At 44.7% G+C, this 22,318-nt stretch overlaps 1 protein-coding gene across 1 annotated transcript in view; it reads right to left on the reverse strand.

Moving 5' to 3' along the window:
• Window positions 1–21,291, reverse strand: part of TBC1D13 (TBC1 domain family member 13) — a 76,093-nt gene extending 54,802 nt beyond the window's left edge. The window contains exons 1-7 of the mRNA XM_063936516.1: window positions 21,086–21,291; window positions 16,307–16,380; window positions 14,538–14,578; window positions 13,624–13,685; window positions 13,443–13,542; window positions 13,115–13,197; window positions 5,810–5,969 (exon numbers count right to left, since the gene is read on the reverse strand). Of these exons, the coding sequence (XP_063792586.1) occupies window positions 5,810–5,969; window positions 13,115–13,197; window positions 13,443–13,542; window positions 13,624–13,685; window positions 14,538–14,578; window positions 16,307–16,380; window positions 21,086–21,108 (543 nt within the window). The 5' untranslated portion in view covers window positions 21,109–21,291. The remainder of the gene's footprint in view (window positions 1–5,809; window positions 5,970–13,114; window positions 13,198–13,442; window positions 13,543–13,623; window positions 13,686–14,537; window positions 14,579–16,306; window positions 16,381–21,085) is intronic.
• Window positions 21,292–22,318: the final 1,027 nt, after the last annotated feature.

The following is a 22,318-nucleotide window of genomic DNA, read 5'->3' on the forward strand; positions in this document are numbered from 1 at the left end:
GTCACCAGGACCCAGTCCTGTATTCCGAATCTGCGGCCCTCTAGTAGATGAGCCCTCTGCAGCCACCACAGCAGCGACACCCTGGTCCTTGCCGACAGGGTTATCCGCTGTTGCATCTGGAGATGGGACCCGGACCATTTGTCCAACAGGTCCCACTGGAAAGTCCTTGCGTGGAACCTTCCGAATGGAATTGCTTCGTACGAAGCTACCATTTTTCCCAGGACTCGTGTGCATTGATGTACCGACACCTGTCCCGGTTTTAGGAGGTCTCTGACTAGAGATGACAACTCCTCGGCTTTTTCCACTGGAAGAAACACTTTTTTCTGGTCTGTGTCCAGAATCATTCCCAGGAACAGAAGACGTGTCGTCGGGACCAGCTGTGACTTTGGAATATTGAGAATCCAGCCGTGCTGTTGTAGCACTTCCTGAGAAAGTGCTACCCCCACTACCAACTGTTCCTTGGACCTCGCCTTTATCAGGAGATCGTCCAAGTACGGGATAATTAAAACTCCCTTCTTGCGAAGGAGTATCATCATTTCGGCCATTACCTTGGTAAAGACCCTCGGTGCCGTGGATAACCCAAACGGCAGCGTCTGGAACGGATAGTGACAGTCCTGTACCACAAATCTGAGGTACTCCTGGTGAGGAGGGTAAATGGGGACATGCAGGTACGCATCCTTGATGTCCAGGGAGACCATGTAATCCCCCTCGTCCAGGCTCGCAATAACCGCCCTGAGCGATTCCATCTTGAACTTGAACTTTTTGATATACGTGTTCAAGGATTTTAAATTTAAGATGGGTCTCACCGAACCGTCCGGTTTCGGTACCACAAACATAGTGGAATAGTAACCCTTTCCTTGCTGAAGGAGGGGTACCTTGACAATCACTTGCTGTGAATACAGTTTTTGGATAGCCACCAACACTGCCTCCCTGGCAGAGGGAGTTGCTGGTAAGGCAGATTTTAGAAAACGGCGGGGGGGGGGACGTCTCGAATTCCAGCCTGTACCCCTGAGATACTACTTGAAGAGTCCAGGGATCCACCTGTGAGAGCCCACTGTGTGCTGAAATTTCTGAGACAGGCCCCCACCGTACCCGGGTCCGCCTGTGAAGCCCCAGCGTCATGCTGTGGACTTACCGGACGCGGGGGAGGACTTTTGCTCTTGGGAACTGGCTGTATGCTGCAGCTTTTTCCCTCTACCTTTGTCTCTCGGCAGAAAGGATGCGCCTCGAGCCCTCTTGTGTTTTTGGGGCCGAAAGGACTGTACTTGATAATACGGTGCTTTCTTTTGCTGTGGGGTAGCCTGTCGCAAAAATGTCGATTTCCCAGCCGTAGCTGTGGAAACGAGGTCTGAAAGACCATCCCCAAACAGTTCCACCCCCTTATAAGGCAAAACTTCCATGTGCCTTTTTGAATCGGCATCACCTGACCACTGCCGAGTCCATAACCCCCTTCTGGCGGCAATGGATATTGCGCTTATTTTTGATGCCAGCCGGCAAATATCCCTCTGTGCATCACGCATGTATAAGACAGCGTCTTTTATATGCTCTACTGTCAGCAAAATATTGTCCCTATCCAGGGTATCAATATTATCCAACAGGGAATCTGACCACGCAGCAGCAGCACTGCACATCCATGCTGATGCAATCGCTGGTCGCAATATAATGCCTGTGTGTGTATATATAGCTTTTAGGGTAGCCTCCTGCTTTCTATCAGCAGGATCCTTTAGGGCGGCCATATCCGGAGACGGTAGTGCCACCTGTTTTGATAAACGTGTAAGCGCTTTATCTACCCTAGGGGATGTTTCCCAACGTGACCTATCCTCTGGCGGGAAAGGGTACGCTGCCAATAACCGTTTAGAAATTATCAATTTCTTATCGGGGGAAGTCCAGGCTTCCTCACACACCTCATTTAATTCCTCAGATGCAGGAAAAACTACTGGTAGTTTTTTCTCACCGAACAGAATACCCTTTTTTGTGGTACCTGGGGTACTATCAGAAATGTGTAATACATTTTTCATTGCCTCAATCATGTAACGGGTGGACCTATTGGAGGGTACAATAGTCTCATCGTCGTCGACACTGGAGTCGGTATCCGTGTCGACATCTGTGTCTGTCATCTGAGGTAGCGGGCGTTTTAAAGCCCCTGATGACATTTGAGACGCTGGAACAGTCACAAGCTGAGTAGCCGGCTGTCCTATGTCGTCAAACCTTTTATGTAAGGAGCTGACACTGTCACATAATTCCTTCCATAAGTCCATCCACACAGGTGTCGACCCCTCAGGGGGTGACAACACATTTACAGGCATTTGCTCTGCCTCCACATCATTTTCCTCATCATACATGTCGACACAGCGGTACCGACACACAGCACACACACAGGGAATGCTCTGACAGAGGACAGGACCCCACAAAGCCCTTTGGGGAGACAGAGGGAGAGTATGCCAGCACACACCAGAGCGCTATATACCACAGGGATATCACCTATAAAGAGTGTTTTCCCCTTATAGCTGCATATATATATTATACTGCGCCTAAATTTGTGCCCCCCCTCTCTTTTTTACCCTTTCTGTAGTGCAGGACTGCAGGGGAGAGCCAGGGAGCGATCCTTCCAGCGGAGCTGTGAGGGAAAATGGCGCCAGTGTGCTGAGGGAGATGGCTCCGCCCCTTTTTCGGTGGGCTTTCTCCCGCTATTTTAATATTTCTGGCAGGGGTTAATATACACCTATATAGCCTCTGGGGCTATATATGGTGTCAGTTTGCCAGCCAAGGTGTTATTTATTGCTGCTCAGGGCGCCCCCCCCAGCGCCCTGCACCCATCAGTGACCGCAGTGTGTGGTGTGCATGAGGAGCAATGGCACTGCAGCTGTGCGCTACCTTGGAGAAGACTGAAGTCTTCAGCCGCCGATTTTCCGGACCTTCTTGCTTCTGGCTCTGTAAGGGGGACGGCGGCGCGGCTCCGGGAACGGACGACGAGGTCGGGTCCTGTGTGCGATCCCTCTGGAGCTAATGGTGTCCAGTAGCCTAAGAAGCCCAAGCTACCACCACTTAGGTAGGTTCGCTTCTTCTCCCCTTAGTCCCTCGGTGCAGTGAGCCTGTTGCCAGCAGGTCTCACTGTAAAATAAAAAAACTAAATTATACTTTCTTTCTAGGAGCTCAGGAGAACCCCTAGTGTGCATCCAGCTCAGCCGGGCACAGAAATCTAACTGAGGCTTGGGGTAGGGTCATAGGGAGAGGAGCCAGTGCACACCAGATAGTCCTAAATCTTTCTTTAGGTGTGCCCAGTCTCCTGCGGAGCCGTCTATTCCCCATGGTCCTTACGGAGCTCCCAGCATCCACTAGGACGTCAGAGAAATATATGTTATATACTCATATCCAGTATATTTGAACTTATTTGGTGGTCCAGTGGGATCACAGAGACTTTGTCGCTATTATGCCACAGGAGTGAACACACGCCTAACATAAGACAAATCACTATGGTCCCTCCCCCAAGGCAGAGTACAGATACCCAGTCACACCTATGGTGACATCACATTATATATTGTTGCAGATTACATATTCCCACACTGTGCTGCTTAGTCACTGGAATTCTTACCTAATTTAATTTATTTATTTATTACCAGTTATTTATATAGCGCACACATATTCCGCAGCGCTTTACAGAGAATATTTGGCCATTCACATCAGTCCCTGCCCCAGCGGAGCTTACAATCTATATTCCCTACCATATGTACACACATTCACGCTAGGGTTAATTTTGTTGGAAGCCAATTAACCTACCAGTATATTTTTGGAATGTGGGAGGAAACCGGAGTACCCGGAGGAAACCCACGCAAGTACGGGGAGAATATACAAACTCCACACAGTTAGGACCATGGTGGGAACCGAACCCATGACCTCATTGCTGTGAGGCAGTAATGCTAACCATTACACCATCCGTACTGCCCAATCACCAAGGTCTCTTGCACCCAGCCACACTAGCCACAATTTTAGGCAACCGGGGAAATGCATTTTATAGTTCACCGCGAACATGCAGTAATGTTATATGCTTAATGGCTGCATTGTGCACACCGGTGGGAAGACCACTGCTTTCAATATGCTTAGCACACCTCACTTACCCAGCAGTTAACATTTTTGTCCATTACCTGTACATTGGATTCATATAGTTTTAATCAAATCTTCTACACAAAAATCATCACCTTTAAGTATACAAGGCACATTTTATATATATAAGAAAAAAGTCAAAGTCACAGCGGCACTCGGAGTCAAGGTGATGAACATTGACAAAGGGGCGTGCCAGCCCCGAAACGTTGGTATGGCGTGATTTGCAATACACGTTGTTTTTTTATAAGACTCCGTGTGCCGCTGTGACTTTTACTTTTTTATTCCAAATATTATCCTGTAGGCACCGGAGCAGCTACTCGCTGGAGCTTGGAGTGCCGGTCCACACACTGCTAGTATATATATATATATATATATATATATATATATATATATATATATATATATATATATATATATATAGATAGATATATAGATAGATAGATATATAAATAAATAAATAAATAACGGTTGAGTCACCTTATTATAATGGGATCAGTACTAGATCCCACTGGACGGGATCCCGGCGGTCGAAATACCGACGCCGGAATCCAGAGCACACAATCCCGAAAGGGGTGGCGAGCTTCGCTGTCCACGCTGAGGGCACGGTGCCTCGCTACACTCGGCACACTAATTTTATTCTCCCTCTATGGGTGTCGTGGACACCCACGGAGGGAGAATATGTTGGGATTGTGGCGGTCGAGATTCCGGCGTCAGTATTTCGACCGCCGGGATTCCGTCCGGCGGGATCTTGACCGCATCCCATTATAACCACCTCCTACATTTGACACTGGCTTCGTGGGTATATAAGGTGTGTGATAGGCCGTCTGCACACACATAACTCGTTGCTGTCATGGGAAAAGGGGCGATTTATCAGAGTTGCAAAATGGGATGATTATCAGCTTTTGAGCCAAGGTTGGCGCTATTTCTGACACAGCGCAGTGTGTGAACTGTTCGCGTGCTGCTGTGGTGAAGGTGTCTCGTGACTGGACAAATGGCACCACTGCAAATAACCCACGTGGAAACCCGCTGAGCACCACGTGCCACTGATGTGAGAGGTGAACATCGGCTATGAAGGTGCATGAGAGACATTAGACATGCTTCAGTGGACCAGCTCACCGTCAAAATGAACCTGGGGGCTACCAGACAGGTGTCTAATATGACAATTCAGCCCGTCTAGCTGCTGTCCGTTGTGCACACGACGGTTACTCAGGTTAGCCGGTGATCATAATAATATGACTTGACCGTGTATCTCTCCCCCATGTGTATGTAAAACACTTAAACTAATAGTATAGTATAGAAATAGGAAAATGACAACATAAGCAATCACGTCCTAGCAACTGTCCTGTATGTCTAAATCTTCCTCTCTGCACCCTTAAGAAAACTGGATTTAGCCCTGGTAAAGCGACTGCAAGAGCATACTACATAATGTTGCTTCATGAAAATCTAAAGAAATGGAGGCACAGCCACTGACAAACAGGGAATATCTGTGTGTAGAATAGTAGCAAGATCTCGCTCAGTGTTGCCTTTCTCTCTCTCTCTCTTTTTAAAATAATAAAGATAGATTTTATAGTGAGGTTAGCAGAGACTGCAAGTTGCACCACGGCCTGCAAACAAACATGCAGCCGGCCTGTACTAAGGCACCCACAGAGACAAATAATGTAGACAGACAGGTTCCAAATGCGGAGAACCTGTCTCACGATGTGCTTACATTAGTAAGGCCACTCCTATTCCGGGCCACAGTCTGAGACTTCAGAGTAGTTTGTTCCACGCGCTTCCTGAGGGTCTCATACTCATTCTCTGGATCCATGATCAGCTGGCAGGGGTACTCTGTGCGGTTCAGGAAAAATGAGAAGTCAGGGCAGAGTCTCCTGTGTAATTAAAAAGAAATAAAGACCATAACTGGGAATTCCTTGTCTTTGTTATATATAATAAAACAGCCGAAAAAGAAAAGACTGGGTGTCATTTATCACAAAGCTGTATTTGCAGACTGTGGGGCAGTCACATGCAAACATGATTTGAGTGGGGAGGCATTAAGTGTCCAGTTGTGATTTTAGGAGCAAGTTTTTGCAATGGATGATGGGCTGACCTGGGAATTTATTCTGTAATGGTCAGGAAGGCCCATTAGATACCATGATGCACCAGAATATTGATACTGATTTGTTAATGGCGCTGCAGTAATTTTTAGCCTAGCAAATTAAATTCACTGTCACATCTTTCTCCTTCATTTCAAGCAAATCCATTGCTTCCTGAAAGTGAAGAGATAGCACAATGCACAGAAAACAAAGAGCCCGATTCAGACCTGATCTCTGTGCTGCAAATTACAGTCCTGCGATCAGATAGTCGCTGCCCAGGGGGGAGTGAAAATTTGACCCGTGCAAGTGTGCGGTTGCATGTGAACGCCGTGCAAAAATTCCCCTCAGTCAGTGGACAACTGCAAAACCGTTTGAGTCACACTCACCATCTTATGTTTTTCCCATTCTGTGCAGTCTGTGCATAGCTCAATACTTACTCCTCCAGTATGAAGGAATCAGGCTGATCGGGGCTGGAGCTGACGTCACACACCTGAAAATACTTGGACACGCCTGCGTTTTTCCAGACACTCCCAGAAAACAGCCAGTTACCACCCACAAACGTCCTCTTCCTGTCAATCAACTTGCAAACGCCCGTGCGATCGAATTTTTCGCACCATTCTGACGCTGTTTGGCGATGCGCCTGCGCATTGCGGTGCATACGCAGTAGTTTGATAATCACCCGCTTCGCGAAAACTCACAGCAGCGATCAGGTCTGAATCAGGCCCAAAGTATTAAGCCACCTGCAGGACACTGCCCACAAACGGAAGGGTCTTCACAGTCACCCACGCCTTGAGCCGGACTGTCGGAGAGGCTGCTACAACTCAAGCCAAAATAGTGGCCTTAATAAGGTCGGAATCTAAGGCTGCATCACCTAAAAGTATGATGTATATAAGAAACTGTTAATAAATAAATAAATGTTCCAATTATTTAAGAACAGCTTAATTAACCTAAGGTGGATGCAGAATTGGTGTCCACAACAATATATTTCAAGGTGGCTCCCTATTTTCGGTGTGAGCCATCTTTAATTGAGGCAGCTTTGAGAATAAGGATAGCAGTGGCTTTAGGTTTATCTGGAATTAGGGGCAGTCACTTTTGGTGGAAACTTATTAATCTCCATCCACTCTGGGGGAAAAGTAAGAGGCTAGTGGGTGGATTTACTGGTGGTGGTGGTGGTGGTGGTATATGTTTGAGAAGTTTTAGTAAATATACCCCTAGGAGTCTGCTTGAGACCTTAAACCTCTGATCAGGTCAGGCCCACGCCTCACCCAGCTGATTTATCGGAGGGGAGAAATGTACTGATGTGGCCCTCATACACTACTGCTGAAGTGGCGCCAAACATCCCTTCTTGTCGTGCCAGGTTTTGCCTTCAGCCGAGCGGCTCTTTTGCTTGAATGTGCGTCGTAATCGCAATGCAATGCGTCAAATCCGCTTCGCAAAGACTACACTGATTCATTTGATATGCAATACGTGTATATTTATTATTACCAGTTATTTATACAGCGCACACATATTCCGCAGCGCTTTACAGAGAATATTTGGCAATTCACAACAGTGGAGCTTATACTCTATATTCCCTACCACATGTACACGCACACACATTTACACTGGGGTTCATTTTGTTGGGAGCCAATTAACCTACCAGTATATTTTTGGATTGTGGGAAGAAACGGGAATACCCGGAGGAAACCCACGCAAGTACGGGGAGAGAATACAAACTCCGCACAGTTAGGGCCATGGTGGGAATCGAACCCATGACCTCCGTGCTGTGAGGCTAACCATTACACCATCCGTATTGCCCCTATATCTGTGTGCGACTGAGTCTGAATCTGTATACCAAGTGTTACGTTGCAGCTTCTTTCATGGCAAGTTCCGCTGTGCTCTGTATACAGATTCAGACTCCGTCACACACATATATACAAGTGTTGCATTATCAAATGAATCAGTGCAGCCTTGTGATGCAAAGAAGATGTTACACTTCTCGCCATGGCTCTCTTGCACCACGTGGCATATTGAGGCTAGGATGCATGAGAACACATCTGTGTAGTCACTTCATTGTAAACCAGGGCACTTCACAAAACAAAGCAAATAAAATCTAGCATAACAGAGTCACCATTTAAAAAGTTCTGTGTATTCAAAATAAAAACTGAAAGAGTTAGGGAATATAAAAGGAGGGAGGGGGGGAGGGGGGGGGGGAGAGTGCACTCAGTCTTCATTGCAGAATTCCTTAAAGTGATCGAGCTCTATAACCCTTGGTTCCAGTGTCCCCCAATGATTGCTACACAAATGAAGGTTAAAAGGAGCAGTACAGGAAAGGCGATATCTTAATGGCAGGGGATTTCAACACTATACTCCATCATAGTCTCGACCGCTCCCACCCCCTCCCATTGTCCCAGTCACGAACAAGCACTCGCAATTCCAGAGCCTTGCTGTCACTACTCAAAAACCACTTATTATTTGATTCCTGGAGGGTTATCGACCCTTTAGTTAAAGATTATACGTTTTTCTCCCCAGTCCACAATCTATATACAAGAATTGATATGATTATGGTTGGGAGGGACATGACCTCTAGGATCCAGAAATGCTGTATTCATCCAATTACGTGGTCTGACCACGCCCCGATATCTTTGACTCTTTCTGGTTTGGCCCGCACTCTTCCCCCCCCCCCCCTCCTGGTCCCTTAATGATGCCCTCCTCCAACACTCTGATGTTCCACCGCAAACTACTCAGGTACTAACTGATTATTTTAATTTGAACCAGACGCCTGGTATATCTGACATGACCCTGTGGGAGGCGCATAAAGCGGTCCTCCGGGGCCACTTCATACAGATAGCGGCCAGGCTCACTAAACAGCGCTCCCAAAAGATCATGGAGTTAACTGACCAACTCTACCGTCTGGAGGAAGTTCATAAGTCTTCTCTGAACCCAGCTGACTTAGATAGGCTACTTAAAGTTAGGGGTGAACTTAATATGCTATTATCTCACAAGACTGAACAATGCCTTAGACGCCTTAACCAGATTTACTATGAAAAAGGGGATAAGGCAGATAAACTCCTGGCCAGGAAGCTGAGGGCCCAGATTTCTTCCAAAAATATCTTATCTATTCGTACTAAACAGGGGGTATTGACTCATGACCCTGACCACATTCTGGGTGAATTTGAGGAATTTTATAAATCATTATATAATACGGAAGCGACTCCCTCATCATCACTGAGATTCAATGAGGGGATTGAATCCCTTTTAGATAAATGTAACCTACCATCACTGAGTGGCTCGACAGTGTCTCAGTTGGGTTCAGAAATAACTATTGAGGAAATAGATAATGCACTTAAAACTCAGAAATCGGGTAAGGCCCCTGGACCTGATGGGATGTCAATCATGTATTATAAGAAATTCAAGGGGATTCTCTTGCCCCACCTCTGTAGGCTCTTTAATGGATTCCTTGGAGGTAACCCTCTGTCGCCCCGTACATTGGAGGCACGAATTGTCTTAATCCACAAACCCGGGAAAGACCCCAACTCCTGTGCTAGCTACCGCCCCATCTCTTTACTAAATAACGATATTAAACTCTTTGCCAAAATTCTAGCCTTGAGGTTAAACTCCGTTCTCCCGCATTTGATACACGCTGACCAGGTGGGCTTCATCCCAGGCCGACAAGCTAGAGACAACACCCGCAGAACTATTAACTTAGTTCATCTCATTAACAAAGCTAGATTGCCCTCTATCCTTCTCTCGCTCGATGCGGAGAAAGCTTTTGATAAAATATTGTGGCCCTTCATGTTCGCCACCCTACGTAGGTTCGGCCTGGGAGGAAGCCTACTTCAGGGTATTCAGGCACTCTATTCCAACCCCTCCGCTAGAGTTCGGGTTAATGGCAAGGACTCTCGCCTTTTCCACATCAACAACGGTACGCGTCAGGGGTGTCCCCTGTCACCATTAATTTTTGCTATGACTATCGAACCTCTGGTGTGTATGGTTAGGGCCAACCCCGATATTAAGGGTATCTCTGCTGGTGATGAGGAGTTCAAAATTTCATTATTTGCAGCTGATGTTTTGTTAACTCTCTCCTCTCCCCATATATCTATCCCTAACCTATTTAAAACTCTCTCATCATACTCTTATTACTCAGGCTATCGCATTAATTATTCCAAATCAGAAGCCCTCCCTTTGCATCTTAGTGAGGATACCAGATCTCTCCTAGCTGCTAACTTTAATTTCTCCTGGCGCTCCAAGAAAATTAGGTACTTAGGGGTGTTCATCACAAATTCCTATGATTCTCTATATTCTGAAAATTTCCCAACCCTTTTTAAGTGTACAGAGTCTGACCTACGAGCCTGGGACAAACAGATTATAGCCTGGTTCGGACGGATAGTCTCAGTAAAGATGAACATCCTACCCAGGCTTTTGTATCGGATTCAAACAATTCCTGTACGTATCCCCGCTGAGGCTTTGTGTCGAATGCAGAAACTCTTCCTAAAATTTGTATGGTCTGGTAAACCTCCTAGAATTAGGACCTCCACTCTGGTGCGTGACCCACTAGCTGGAGGCAGAGGTTTACCGGATATCCGTAAATACTATCATGCAACCCACCTGAGCCAGGCTCTCGCGTGGTTTTCTCCAGCGCCCCATCTACCCTGGATACGAATCGAGTGCTTGTCGGCCGGGGTCTCCACTTTGGTCTCCCTACTTACACCGGTCAAGCCACATCGGACGATTCAAACGTGTGCTCCCTCCACAAAATTCACCTGCTCCCTGTGGTTTTTCTGCGTTCGGCATTATGGTCTATCTACTTTTCCATCTCCCATTACTTCTATTTGGGATAATCAGGATTTCCCCCCTGGCTCCACCTTATGGTCCCATTCGTGGCTTCACCTGAACCCACGTCCGGGACTGGTGTTTGATTTTATAGAAGGTTCCACCTGGCGCTCCCTAAAATCTCTATGTGATAAATATGGCATTTCCCAACCTGTACTTTACGAATATTTACAACTTCGCTCCTTCTTAAGTTCCCTTCCTAAACCCCAGGTTATTCGCCAACTCACCCCTTTGGAACGTCTCTGTATTTATTCTCCTATGCGTCAGGGTATTATTTCTATACTTTATGGTTTACTACGCTCTCTGACGGCAACAAACATACTCCCCCATGAACGTAAATGGGAGCAGGACCTGGGCCCTCGCCCCTGAAGAAGATTCATGGGAGATCATTAGACAAAATGTAGCCCAGTCCTCAAATTCCTCCCTAGTGAAGGAAAACTCCTATAAGGTCTATACTAGATGGTATAGGGTCCCAGCGACACTGCATAGGATTTTCCCCGGGTCCTCCCCATTGTGCTGGCGTGAGTGTGGTCAAATTGGAGATTTCAAACACATTTGGTGGTCCTGCCCCAAAATCCGCCCGTTCTGGGCCCTGGTGGAAACTCTTATTGGATCTATTTTCTGTTCTCAGATAACATTGGGTCCCTGGTCGGCTTTACTGGGCCTACCTTTGCCTAATCTTGGCAGCCATGCGGGCAACCTGGTACTCCAAATCCTTCATGCCGCCAGATGTGTGATAGCTAAAAGTTGGAAAAAGACCACTGCCCCCCCTAGGAGCATGTTACTATCTAAAATATGGCATATCTCCATGATGGAGAAAATCACTGCTTCCTTACATGACAGGTCAGAGAAATATAGGAGGACTTGGGAACCTTGGTTCACTTATGCTATATCCTCTACTGCCCGGATATGATATACTGTGTCAAACGGGTCCCAATAGGCAAAAGAGGTGATGTACTGTTCATTGTCTTAACGTTTGAAGATAGTGTGGGCTACCCCCCACGACATAACTTTACCTTGTATGCTCCCTTAGTGGTCCCCCACTCTCCCATCCCCCTTCCCCTCTCTTTCTTACTCTCTTCATCTCTGATCTTTTCTTCTTGTTTCTCTCTTTACTTTTCGTTCAAACGTAGAAAAACTGTTGTCGACATATATATTGTATTGATGATGCTCTCCCCCGCTCTCGCTATGTTTGGTAATGTCCCGCGGGATATCATGTATGTTATTTTGAACTTATCTGGAGTCATCATCTCCTGTTTGATTTGTATCAGCTTATTCGACTTCTCTTCAATAAAAATATTGCATTAAAAAAAAAAAGGAGCAGTACAACGAGACACAAGCGAACATGTCTTTACATTTGGCATGGTGAACAGGTAACAATAGGTTGTGCCTTGTGGTGACGATTTTATTTGTACAAAACACAATTCCACTGTAAAAACGGCATTGATCACAGCCGTGCAAGCTGAATGCGTATACTGTTCACAAACTACCCCTTTGTGGCCAAAATGACCCTGTACAATCGTACAATATACAGTATTACAGTGCACATCACTATGAAACAACCTCTTCTGCTACATATACAATTGTATCTCGCTGCCTAGAACTTCCAGACCTGCTTACTTTGTTTCAGCTATTTAATCTGCCTCCTCTCTCTCCTGCAGACAGCCCCTGTTTAATGCTAGAGGTTCTAGTATGCAATGAAAGCAGAGGAGACTGGTTAAGCAACATTCTAGTTAAAGTTACTAATATGTAAACAACCACAGTCCTGTACTAGGTGTCCCGAGCAATGATACTGAGAGCTGTCATTCTAAAGGGGGGTACTCACGGAGCGATCGCTGCTTAAAATCTAAGCAATCTGACTAGCATGATCTCTCCGTGTGTACCCCTCACAGCGATAGCGATGCACAGCCCCGCGCTATCGCTGGTGCTAGATTGGCTAGATCTAGCAGGTCGCTCATTTCACCCGCTGGGTGAAATGAGCGCCCCCCCCCGTCTCCCCCTGCACGCTCAGCACACATCGCGCTGTGCTGAGCGGTGGGAGAGATGTGTGCTGAGCGGTTCGCTCAGCACACATCTCTCCCACATCGGCCCGTGAATACGGGCCTTTAAGCAGCAGCCATTGAGGTTACCTGACATCTTTGTCTATCTGTAGCAGCACCTCGTTATCTTTGAAGTAAGTGTTCCATCGGCTATCAGGGTTGGGATTGAGCGGCTGGAAGAAATTATACGTGACTGTAAATAAAACAATTTACCGTTGACTTGAACTGTTCTAGACGAACATTAAACACATTTAAAAAGCAAATTTAAAAAATTGTTGTTGTTTTTTTATTTATTAAAAAGGTAGATCAGTAACAAAATACCAGACGGATTTCTGGACCTCAAGTATTATTTTCAACCTAGGGACTATACAACAATGTCATTTTAACGAATTTGTAGGGCAAATGAAGTCATAATTACATGGTCTTCCAAGGTGACATCTTCCCTGGACAAGCCGAGATTGGCTTTGGCAATTCCTGGTTGGATGATCATCTCTTTCAAAAAGTGGTCATAGGTTTCCCTGATAGGAGACGGAAGGAAATTATAGCGCAAGACTGAATAGGATTTACTAGATATGCGGGAAGAGAATACATTTCCTCACCTTTGCTTTTTTAGCACAGAGTCCCATAGTAAACGTTCTGTGGGGAGATAGTTTAACAAGATCTGCAAAACAAACACAAACAGTTGCTGGACATTTTCAATAGTGGACTGCAACTCATAGGGGTCAATCCAATTAGGTAAGAGTTGGGTTCTGGGAGAGGTACTCGCAGCGAACTCGCACTGTGATATTTGTAATCCAATTCCAAACTCACACTGATTTTCTGGACGAAATTCATGTTTTTTTGTGCACACACCCCTAAGCAGGTGAAAAGTTAGGGGGAAGTCCTTATTTCAAAGTAAAAATGCCTGAACACAGTGCAGAGCCTCTGGTGTCCCCCTCCTAATAAATAATTATGCACTTGGGAGGGGTTTAAATAGCATAATTTGGCCAAAAAATACATACGTTTTGGGGTAAATGTCTTTAAAAAGCAGAAAAATGGGATAAATTATGTGGGGACAGGTACGCAGATGGGAGAGGGTTTTTTTTAACTTGCAAATGTGAGATAACAACAAAGTTTTACAAACGTGTATAAAAACAACACAGACATTTTTCTATTCCCCAAAATGCTGAAAAGATTTAATTTCATGAAAAACACATGCTAGCTATCAAAAATTAAAAAGTGCAGAAATCATCCATTTGACACCTATTAAAATTCTCCAGTACTTTCCCTATGCCCACTAAGCCTTCTATATGGTCCTGCTGTCACGTGATTGGGGCCCAGGATGGTTTCCTTACTTCTCCCAGGTCACATTTTATAGCCGCGATTGCCTGGCATTTCTGATTGGATGACGCATTTCTTGGGCACACGCATTCGTGTGATGTATGCGAGTTTCAGAAAACTCACTTTTGCAAACTCGCACCTAAGTGGGTTGACCCCATAGTCTAGAGTGAAAACAGTCTAAAGGAAAACACACCTTCCAACAGAGACACCGAATACCTGCTTCAAATGGGATTCCTGTCGAAAGAGAATAGAACATGATCAATCCAAAATCGTAGGCAGATGCACAAACTTTGTTTCTTGCAAAGGTGGGTCTGACACCAAATCAGTGTGAGCTGCACTTCATTACATACTATTCTCACTTCCTAACCCTCGATCTGTACATTCCTGCTTGCATCCATCTACCTTCTCATATCATGGCCTAACCTTGCATATACCACTAATATTTAAAACCTTGGCAGCTAACAAACAAATGTACAGCTGTCAATAGAGCCAATAAACAGTTCAGTATTCAATCTGAGGCCAAATCCGACCGATTTGGTCTGTTTTCAACAATTGCAATCCGACTTTTTTTAAAGTCGGATTGACATTGTTGAAAATGGGACTAAAACATGTCGGCTTTGGCCGCAAATCCGACAAAACGCCTGGATCCGTGGCTAATCCGCTGATCCACGTGTTTTCTGACAAGTCAGAAAAACAGCAGCCCCATTGAATAGGTTGAATCATTTTTCGACTTAAAAAAGTCGGAAACTGCTGTCTTTCCAACTAGAAGGCAGTTCCGACTTCAATTGAATACTGCCCTGAGGGGTAAACTTGCGAAGTGCCACTTTTCAGATTACTGCAGCTCGAATGCAAGCGAAAATAAAGATCACTGAGCACCAGTTTCCCAAACTCATCACAGGTCGTAAATGCAAAATATAGCTGGAAACCGAGAAGGGTAATTCTACTTAGAGTGCATAATAATTACTGCAAAGGCGCCATCCACTGGTAGTCCCCACATGGGCGACAAGTACCGCCCCCTAGGGCACAGGTGCAGCCACGACCAATACACGGTGTGACCACGCTCCTTTCAGCGGCAGCAGTGCAGCATCTGTTGTTGGGAACCCTAATAGACCCACCATTGCATGGACATGGCCACACACAGTGGTAACAAACCTACTGTTCGTACTGGACCAGAACTGTGATGGAGGGTAGGGTAAAGACCCAATCAGGCTCCTCCAGAGCATAACTCATTAGGAGGTCTCCTGTCCCTACACATCTTTATAGAGACATTATAGGGACAGGTAAAGAGATATGCTTAGGCAGGATACAGAAAAGGGTCATCATAGGTGCTTGTAATAATATACGGAATAAAAGAACAGCTAAGTAAGCACGTAGGTTGGGCCTCTGTCCACTTCTTAGGATACTGAGGGGTAAATTTACTAAGATGGGACTGCTATTTAAGATGGGATGTTGCTCATAGCAACCAATCAGATTCCAGGTATTATCTTCTAGAAGGTGCTAGATAAATGATAAGTAGAATCTGATTGGTTGCTATAGTAACACCCCATCTTAAATAGAATTCCCATCTTAGTAAATTTACCCCTTAGCTGGGGACAGACAATTGCAGGTTCAGAGCTACTTCTTGCTGGGGTCATCAATAGGCTTCACAGATAGAGCATACAGCATACATGTCATAAGTAAATACAAAATACAGAGATAGATAGATAGATAGATAGATAGATAGATAGATAGATAGATAGATAGATAGATAGATAGATAGATAGATAGATAGATAACCTTGAAAATGTTTAATAGCTGTGTATATCCTGTTCCATTTTATATTTAAATAGTTAAGTATACTCCAAAGTTAACTAAAATAAACCTGAATGTCTTATGTTTGGCAAGTTGTGGAAACAAGAGAAGAAGTAAAAAAACAAAACACAAAGTTCTGCACGTCCTGTGAAACTTGATGATTTTTCTCACCGTTAAAGCACAGATCCCTCAGCACGGGTAGGTTGATCTGCGGTTCACTGAGAATGCTTTGGAACTCTGCAATTCTGCAAACAGAAAAACATCACCTGACTAGTCACCGTCTGCTTGTCCTCTTTCCGATATGGAAAATAAAACACAGATATGCTCAGCAAGCACAGTTACAGACAGGTCTTATCAGGGAGTCTTCCTACTTAAGAACATGAGTAGTATACAGATTAGGGTTATATATACACAGGTAAATGATATTTTGTGTGCGTACAATATTAGTCATAAGGCGGTTGGTCAATCTACTAGGAACAAGTGACTTGAGTAGTATCTTGCGCCTAAGCGAGGTCTTCGTTCCCTGTGAATGGACTGGGTGCAGTCGCACAAATACTGGTCCACCACAAAATGGCCGTTTCCCCAGTACAATTTATGGCGTAAAAAAAAAAAAATCCATTCAAAGCTCATTACATCATGGAAAACGTATTTTGTTTTTCCTCTGTAGTTAATTAATACAACATTTCATACTTGCACATCAGATCTTGCCCTTCAGCTCTTAAATTCAAAGCGATCTTTAGTAACTGTTTAACCAGGACACTTTACTGATAAAGTCAAAGCTATTAATTCATCACATCCATCCAAATTACCATGCGCTAACTAATTCAAGCGCACAATGTAACTGGTAAATGGCTAAACTGACATGAAATACTATTGTTATTTGGTTAATGACCGTAATAAACCTTTTCCTGAGTAAAGTACCTCAAATATAGATCCAGACTGCTCTGATAATAGACAGTCTATGACAGCAAATAGTGTTTGTCCTAGCACCCTGCACCTGTCCCAACCTGCGCAGTTTCTCTTTCCTGCCTGGGGTGTCACTTTGCTCTGGTGCTTCTAGCACACTCTGGTCTAGATCTCAGCACTAGCGCAGGCCAGAGTGTGCTAGAAGCACCAGAGCAGAGAGCATCACACTAGGCAGAAAAGAGGAACTGCACAGGTTGCAACAGGGTGCTAGAATGAACACTAACAAGTAGTGTGCGCATCTGCGACTTCTGTTCCATACAGCCATGGCACTCTATTTACGTTTATATGTAGATGCGAGAATCTGACGAAGTGTGCAGAACATCCGAGCGACTGAAAGTGGAACCCTGTCCTGCCCACTGTTTTTCCGCCTGAAGCAACTGTCATCATTAGTACCTGGACCCATGGTAGGTTCAAAAGATCTGTCATTAACAGACATCCTATCAGAACTCTACAATCACGTATAGAACGTCAATTACCGATCCACGACACTCCCACGCAATGGAGCTGTTCCTTGCAATCGCGAACTCGCTACCCAGCTATTGCCTATTGCACGGAAAGCGGTGGCCGTCAGCAGTAAGCGACCGCTGTCAATTTGTGTAAGTCTGATCAGGTGCAAGCATGCGCATTATGGTGAGAACCGCAAGATCCGTCCTCTTTTCCACTTGCACTGGACTTAGAATCAGGCCTACTATGTGCATGCCCCAATCAGTCAAATGCACCCCATTTTAGTTTTTTTATTTGAGGAACCAGTGACAATTGGTTTAAGACCCAGCACAGTACGAAATGAGGTAGGTATCGTTTACAGCGAACTACAACTTCAAGTAAAATAATGGCAAAATAATACAAGGCAAAATGTGATGGAGGATAGGGGTTTATTAAAAGAGGTTTGTTGCAACATGTAAAGAATACACAGCGGAATTTCCAAGGTCAAAAGTAAAATCTATACAATAAAATGTTTGATTTAAATTTCCCCATATCTTAGCACACATACTGTATATAGTTCTCTTTATAGTTAATAAAGTATTAAGGAACTTCTGCTTTGCTGAAACAAGAACAAACTGTAGTTTGGCAAGAAAACGCTATTGTACATCACTCTGACGGCACAAACTAAAGGGTCCCATACACTAGAGCGATGATGCCCGATTTCATCCGATTTCGGGCCGATGTATCGGATGAAATCGGGCATTTTGGGTGTTTCCAATCCGAAGCGCGTTCCCGTGAGCATCGGAACAGATCCTCCAGACTGAATGTGCCGCACATTCAATAAGGTCCGACCTGGGGGCATGGCTGGGATCGCCCAAGATACATCGGATGCAAAAGGACAGCATACGATGTATCTAGGGTGATCCTGCCCTCCGGGAGGCTGCCGGGGTGATCACCTGCAACATGTGGTCGCATAAGTGCATGGGGCCCTTAAGGTGGGGAATGTTTGCAGTGCAAAAATAAGGCATAATGGGGGTAATTCAGAGTTGATCGCAGCAGCAAATTTGTTAGCAGTTGGGCAAAACCATGTGCACTGCAGGGGGGCAGACATAACACGTGCAGAGAGAGTTAGATTTGGGTGGGTTATTTTGTTTCTGTGCAGGGTAAATACTGGCTGCTTTATTTTTACACTGCAATTTAGATTTCAATTTGAACACACCCCACCCAAATCTAACTCTCTGCACATGTTATATCTGCCCCCCCTGCAGTGCACATGGTTTTGCCCAACTGCTAACAAATTTGCTGCTGCGATCAACTCTGAATTACCCCCAAAATCAGGTAAATGGCCCATTTCAATACATAAGGCAATAAGGGGGCAGATACATTTCTTTGTTTATAAAATCCAAGTATCCGGGGACGTAAAATGGGGGCTTGACTATAATAGTTACCCATGTCATTCAGTCATTAAGCTGGATCATAGGGCAAACATACCCGTGCTAATAATTTTATTTATCTAGTACTCTCTTCCCAATAGGACTCAAAGCCATGTCTGAACAAATTGGGCAGACACATCCAAACTCGATCCTGTCATCCAGCCAATTGAAGCTGCACTTTTGTGTCCTTGAATCATTATACTATAGACAGGAAAGTCGTGGCAGTCCAGCTGGTACGGAACTACAAGTCTCAGCACACCTTGCCACACTGGAAGTTGTAGCTTCACAATGGCCGGCCGTAGCTTGCTGGACTCTGAACAGCCCAGTAGTGTAACACAATATCCCTTTTCTGATAAACAGTTACATTGCATTTAATATAACACTTAATCCGAGTTGTTTGTTGCCTGTGGCTGGAGATTCAATGAATGTATTATGCATGGGGCGGGCAAAGGCAGCTAACAGAGAACATATGCAATGTGCCTATGTGTTCACCATTAGCTCAAAGCATGTTCAGTCACTGTAACCATTTGCTCCTCACCACAGGACCATTAGTAATAATAGTAAATATTATTATTATTATTATTATTATTATTATTATTATTGATGCTCTCACCCTCCTTACAGCAACACAATGCACCATCAGTAATAATAGTAATTATTATTATTATTATGCTCTCACCCTCCTTACAGCAACACAATGCACCATCAGTAATAATAGTAATTATTATTATTATGCTCTCACCCTCTTTACAGCAACACAATGCACCATCAGTAATAATAGTAATTTATTATTATTATGCTCTCACCCTCTTTACAGCAACACAATGCACCATCAGTAATAATAGTAAATATGTTTATTATTATTACGCTCTCACCCTCCTTACAGCAACACAATGCACCATCAGTAATAATAGTAATTATTATTATGCTCTCACCCTCCTTACAGCAACACAGTGCACCATCAGTAATAATAGTAATTATTATTATGCTCTCACCCTCCTCACAGCAACACAATGCACCATCAGTAATAATAGTAATTATTATTATGCTCTCACCCTCCTTACAGCAACACAATGCACCATCAGTAATAATAGTAATTATTATTATGCTCTCACCCTCCTTACAGCAACACAGTGCACCATCAGTAATAATAGTAATTATTATTATGCTCTCACCCTCCTTACAGCAACACAATGCACCATCAGTAATAATAGTAATTATTATTATGCTCTCACCCTCCTTACAGCAACACAGTGCACCATCAGTAATAATAGTAATTATTATTATGCTCTCACCCTCCTTACAGCAACACAATGCACCATCAGTAATAATAGTAATTATTATTATGCTCTCACCCTCCTTACAGCAACACAATGCACCATCAGTAATAATAGTAATTATTATTATGCTCTCACCCTCCTTACAGCAACACAGTGCACCATCAGTAATAATAGTAATTATTATTATGCTCTCACCCTCCTTACAGCAACACAATGCACCATCAGTAATAATAGTAATTATTATTATGCTCTCACCCTCCTTACAGCAACACAGTGCACCATCAGTAATAATAGTAATTATTATTATGCTCTCACCCTCCTTACAGCAACACAATGCACCATCAGTAATAATAGTAATTATTATTATGCTCTCACCCTCCTTACAGCAACACAGTGCACCATCAGTGAGAACAGTAAATATTATTTTTATTATTACGCTATAACCCTTCTTACGGCAACACAATGCACCAGTGATAATAGTAAATATTATTTTTATTATTACACTATGACCCTCCTTACAGCAACACACTGCACCATCAGTGATAAATGGATGATTATTATTATTATTATTACTGATTTTTGCATTGTGCTGCTGTGAGGAGGGTCAGGATTTAGTAAATATAATTATTATTATTACTGAGCCCTGACCTCCTCACCACAGCAGCAGCTGCACAATGAATGCATCATGTGAAGCAGCCTCAGTAACAGGTACATGCAGGGAAATGCCACCCGTGCATTTACCCCTCACACTGCAGGACGTAGTGACAAAGCATGTCTGCACCCTTCCCACCTCCTCCCGGGGCCACTGAGAACAGCTACAAGGGGCCCCTGTAGCAAAGGTATCTTACTTGCTCTTGTGCAGACTCGACATGTTGACTTCCGGTTGGTTCCTGGATGCTGGGGGAGGGCAGGATCAATGGTGGCAGGAAACAGGAACCCTGACAGCAGTAATACATTGCACCGTATCAGGCATCACCTCCTCCCCCTCCTCCCCCTGAGAGAGAGTGTAAACGCTGAGCCATCATCCGTGATCAGGGTCCCCAGCACAGTATTAGCTGACTGCATAGTATCTGGATTTTAGGAGGATAAACCTAATCTGGGGTTTATGGTCTTAATTACCAATGATATGTATAATGCCATAGGCTACAGGAGTGGCTGGTTTAAATTGTCCTAGGTGTCAACAGCTGTGTAATATTTTATTACACCAAACTAGTTTGCCATAAAAGTAAAACCATTTACCCTAATAGTAACATCTTCAAATCATTTGTTTCTTAAAAAAAAAAGGTAAAATTATGTTACTATGGGCCTAATACGATAGGGAACAGTGGAACACAGACATGCGGGGGGACGCCCAGCACAGGGCTAGTCCGCCCCGCATGTCAGTCCCTACCCCCCGACTCCCCTCGCACAGGTACAAGAAGCATCGCACAGCGGGAATGGTTTTGTACCTGAAGAGAAGCTCCCAACCAGCCCAGCTCTTACGCACTGGCAGGGTGATACCCGTCGCTGTCCGGGTCGCAGCGGCTGTGGCTGACGTCACGCAGCCACCGCGGTCCAACCCCCATGCCCCTAAAACGGCGGTCCAATGCCGCCAGCCCACCCCCTCCCACCCAGCGACCTCCTCTGCCATCGGCTCTCTGGCATGCGCCGGCGCATGCACAGTTCAGACCTGATCGGCTGCTGTGCGAAAACGCACAGCAGCGATCAGGTCTGAATTAGGCTCTATGGTTGATATCTTATTAGCCGCAATCATTTTTCTCCTGGAGAAAAAAAAACAAAACGGCTGCCCAAAGGTCATTATCAGGTGTTTTTATTTTCTGTAGAACAATTACCCGTTTTTGAGTGTTTGTTTGTTTTTCTGGAGAAAACGTACCCATTTTTGTGCGTTTTTTTTTGGGGGGGGGAGAAATAGCATATCGTCCAACCGTACCTTTTTGGCCAGTACAGTACGTTTTTTTAGTGGTCTGTACCGGCCAAAAAGGGCTTTGTACTAGAGATGAGCGCCTGAAATTTTTCGGGTTTTGTGTTTTGGTTTTGGGTTCGGTTCCGCGGCCGTGTTTTGGGTTCGAACGCGTTTTGGC

Source organism: Pseudophryne corroboree, chromosome 8, assembly GCF_028390025.1.
Source record: "Pseudophryne corroboree isolate aPseCor3 chromosome 8, aPseCor3.hap2, whole genome shotgun sequence".
Taxonomy (NCBI): Eukaryota; Metazoa; Chordata; class Amphibia; order Anura; family Myobatrachidae; genus Pseudophryne; species Pseudophryne corroboree.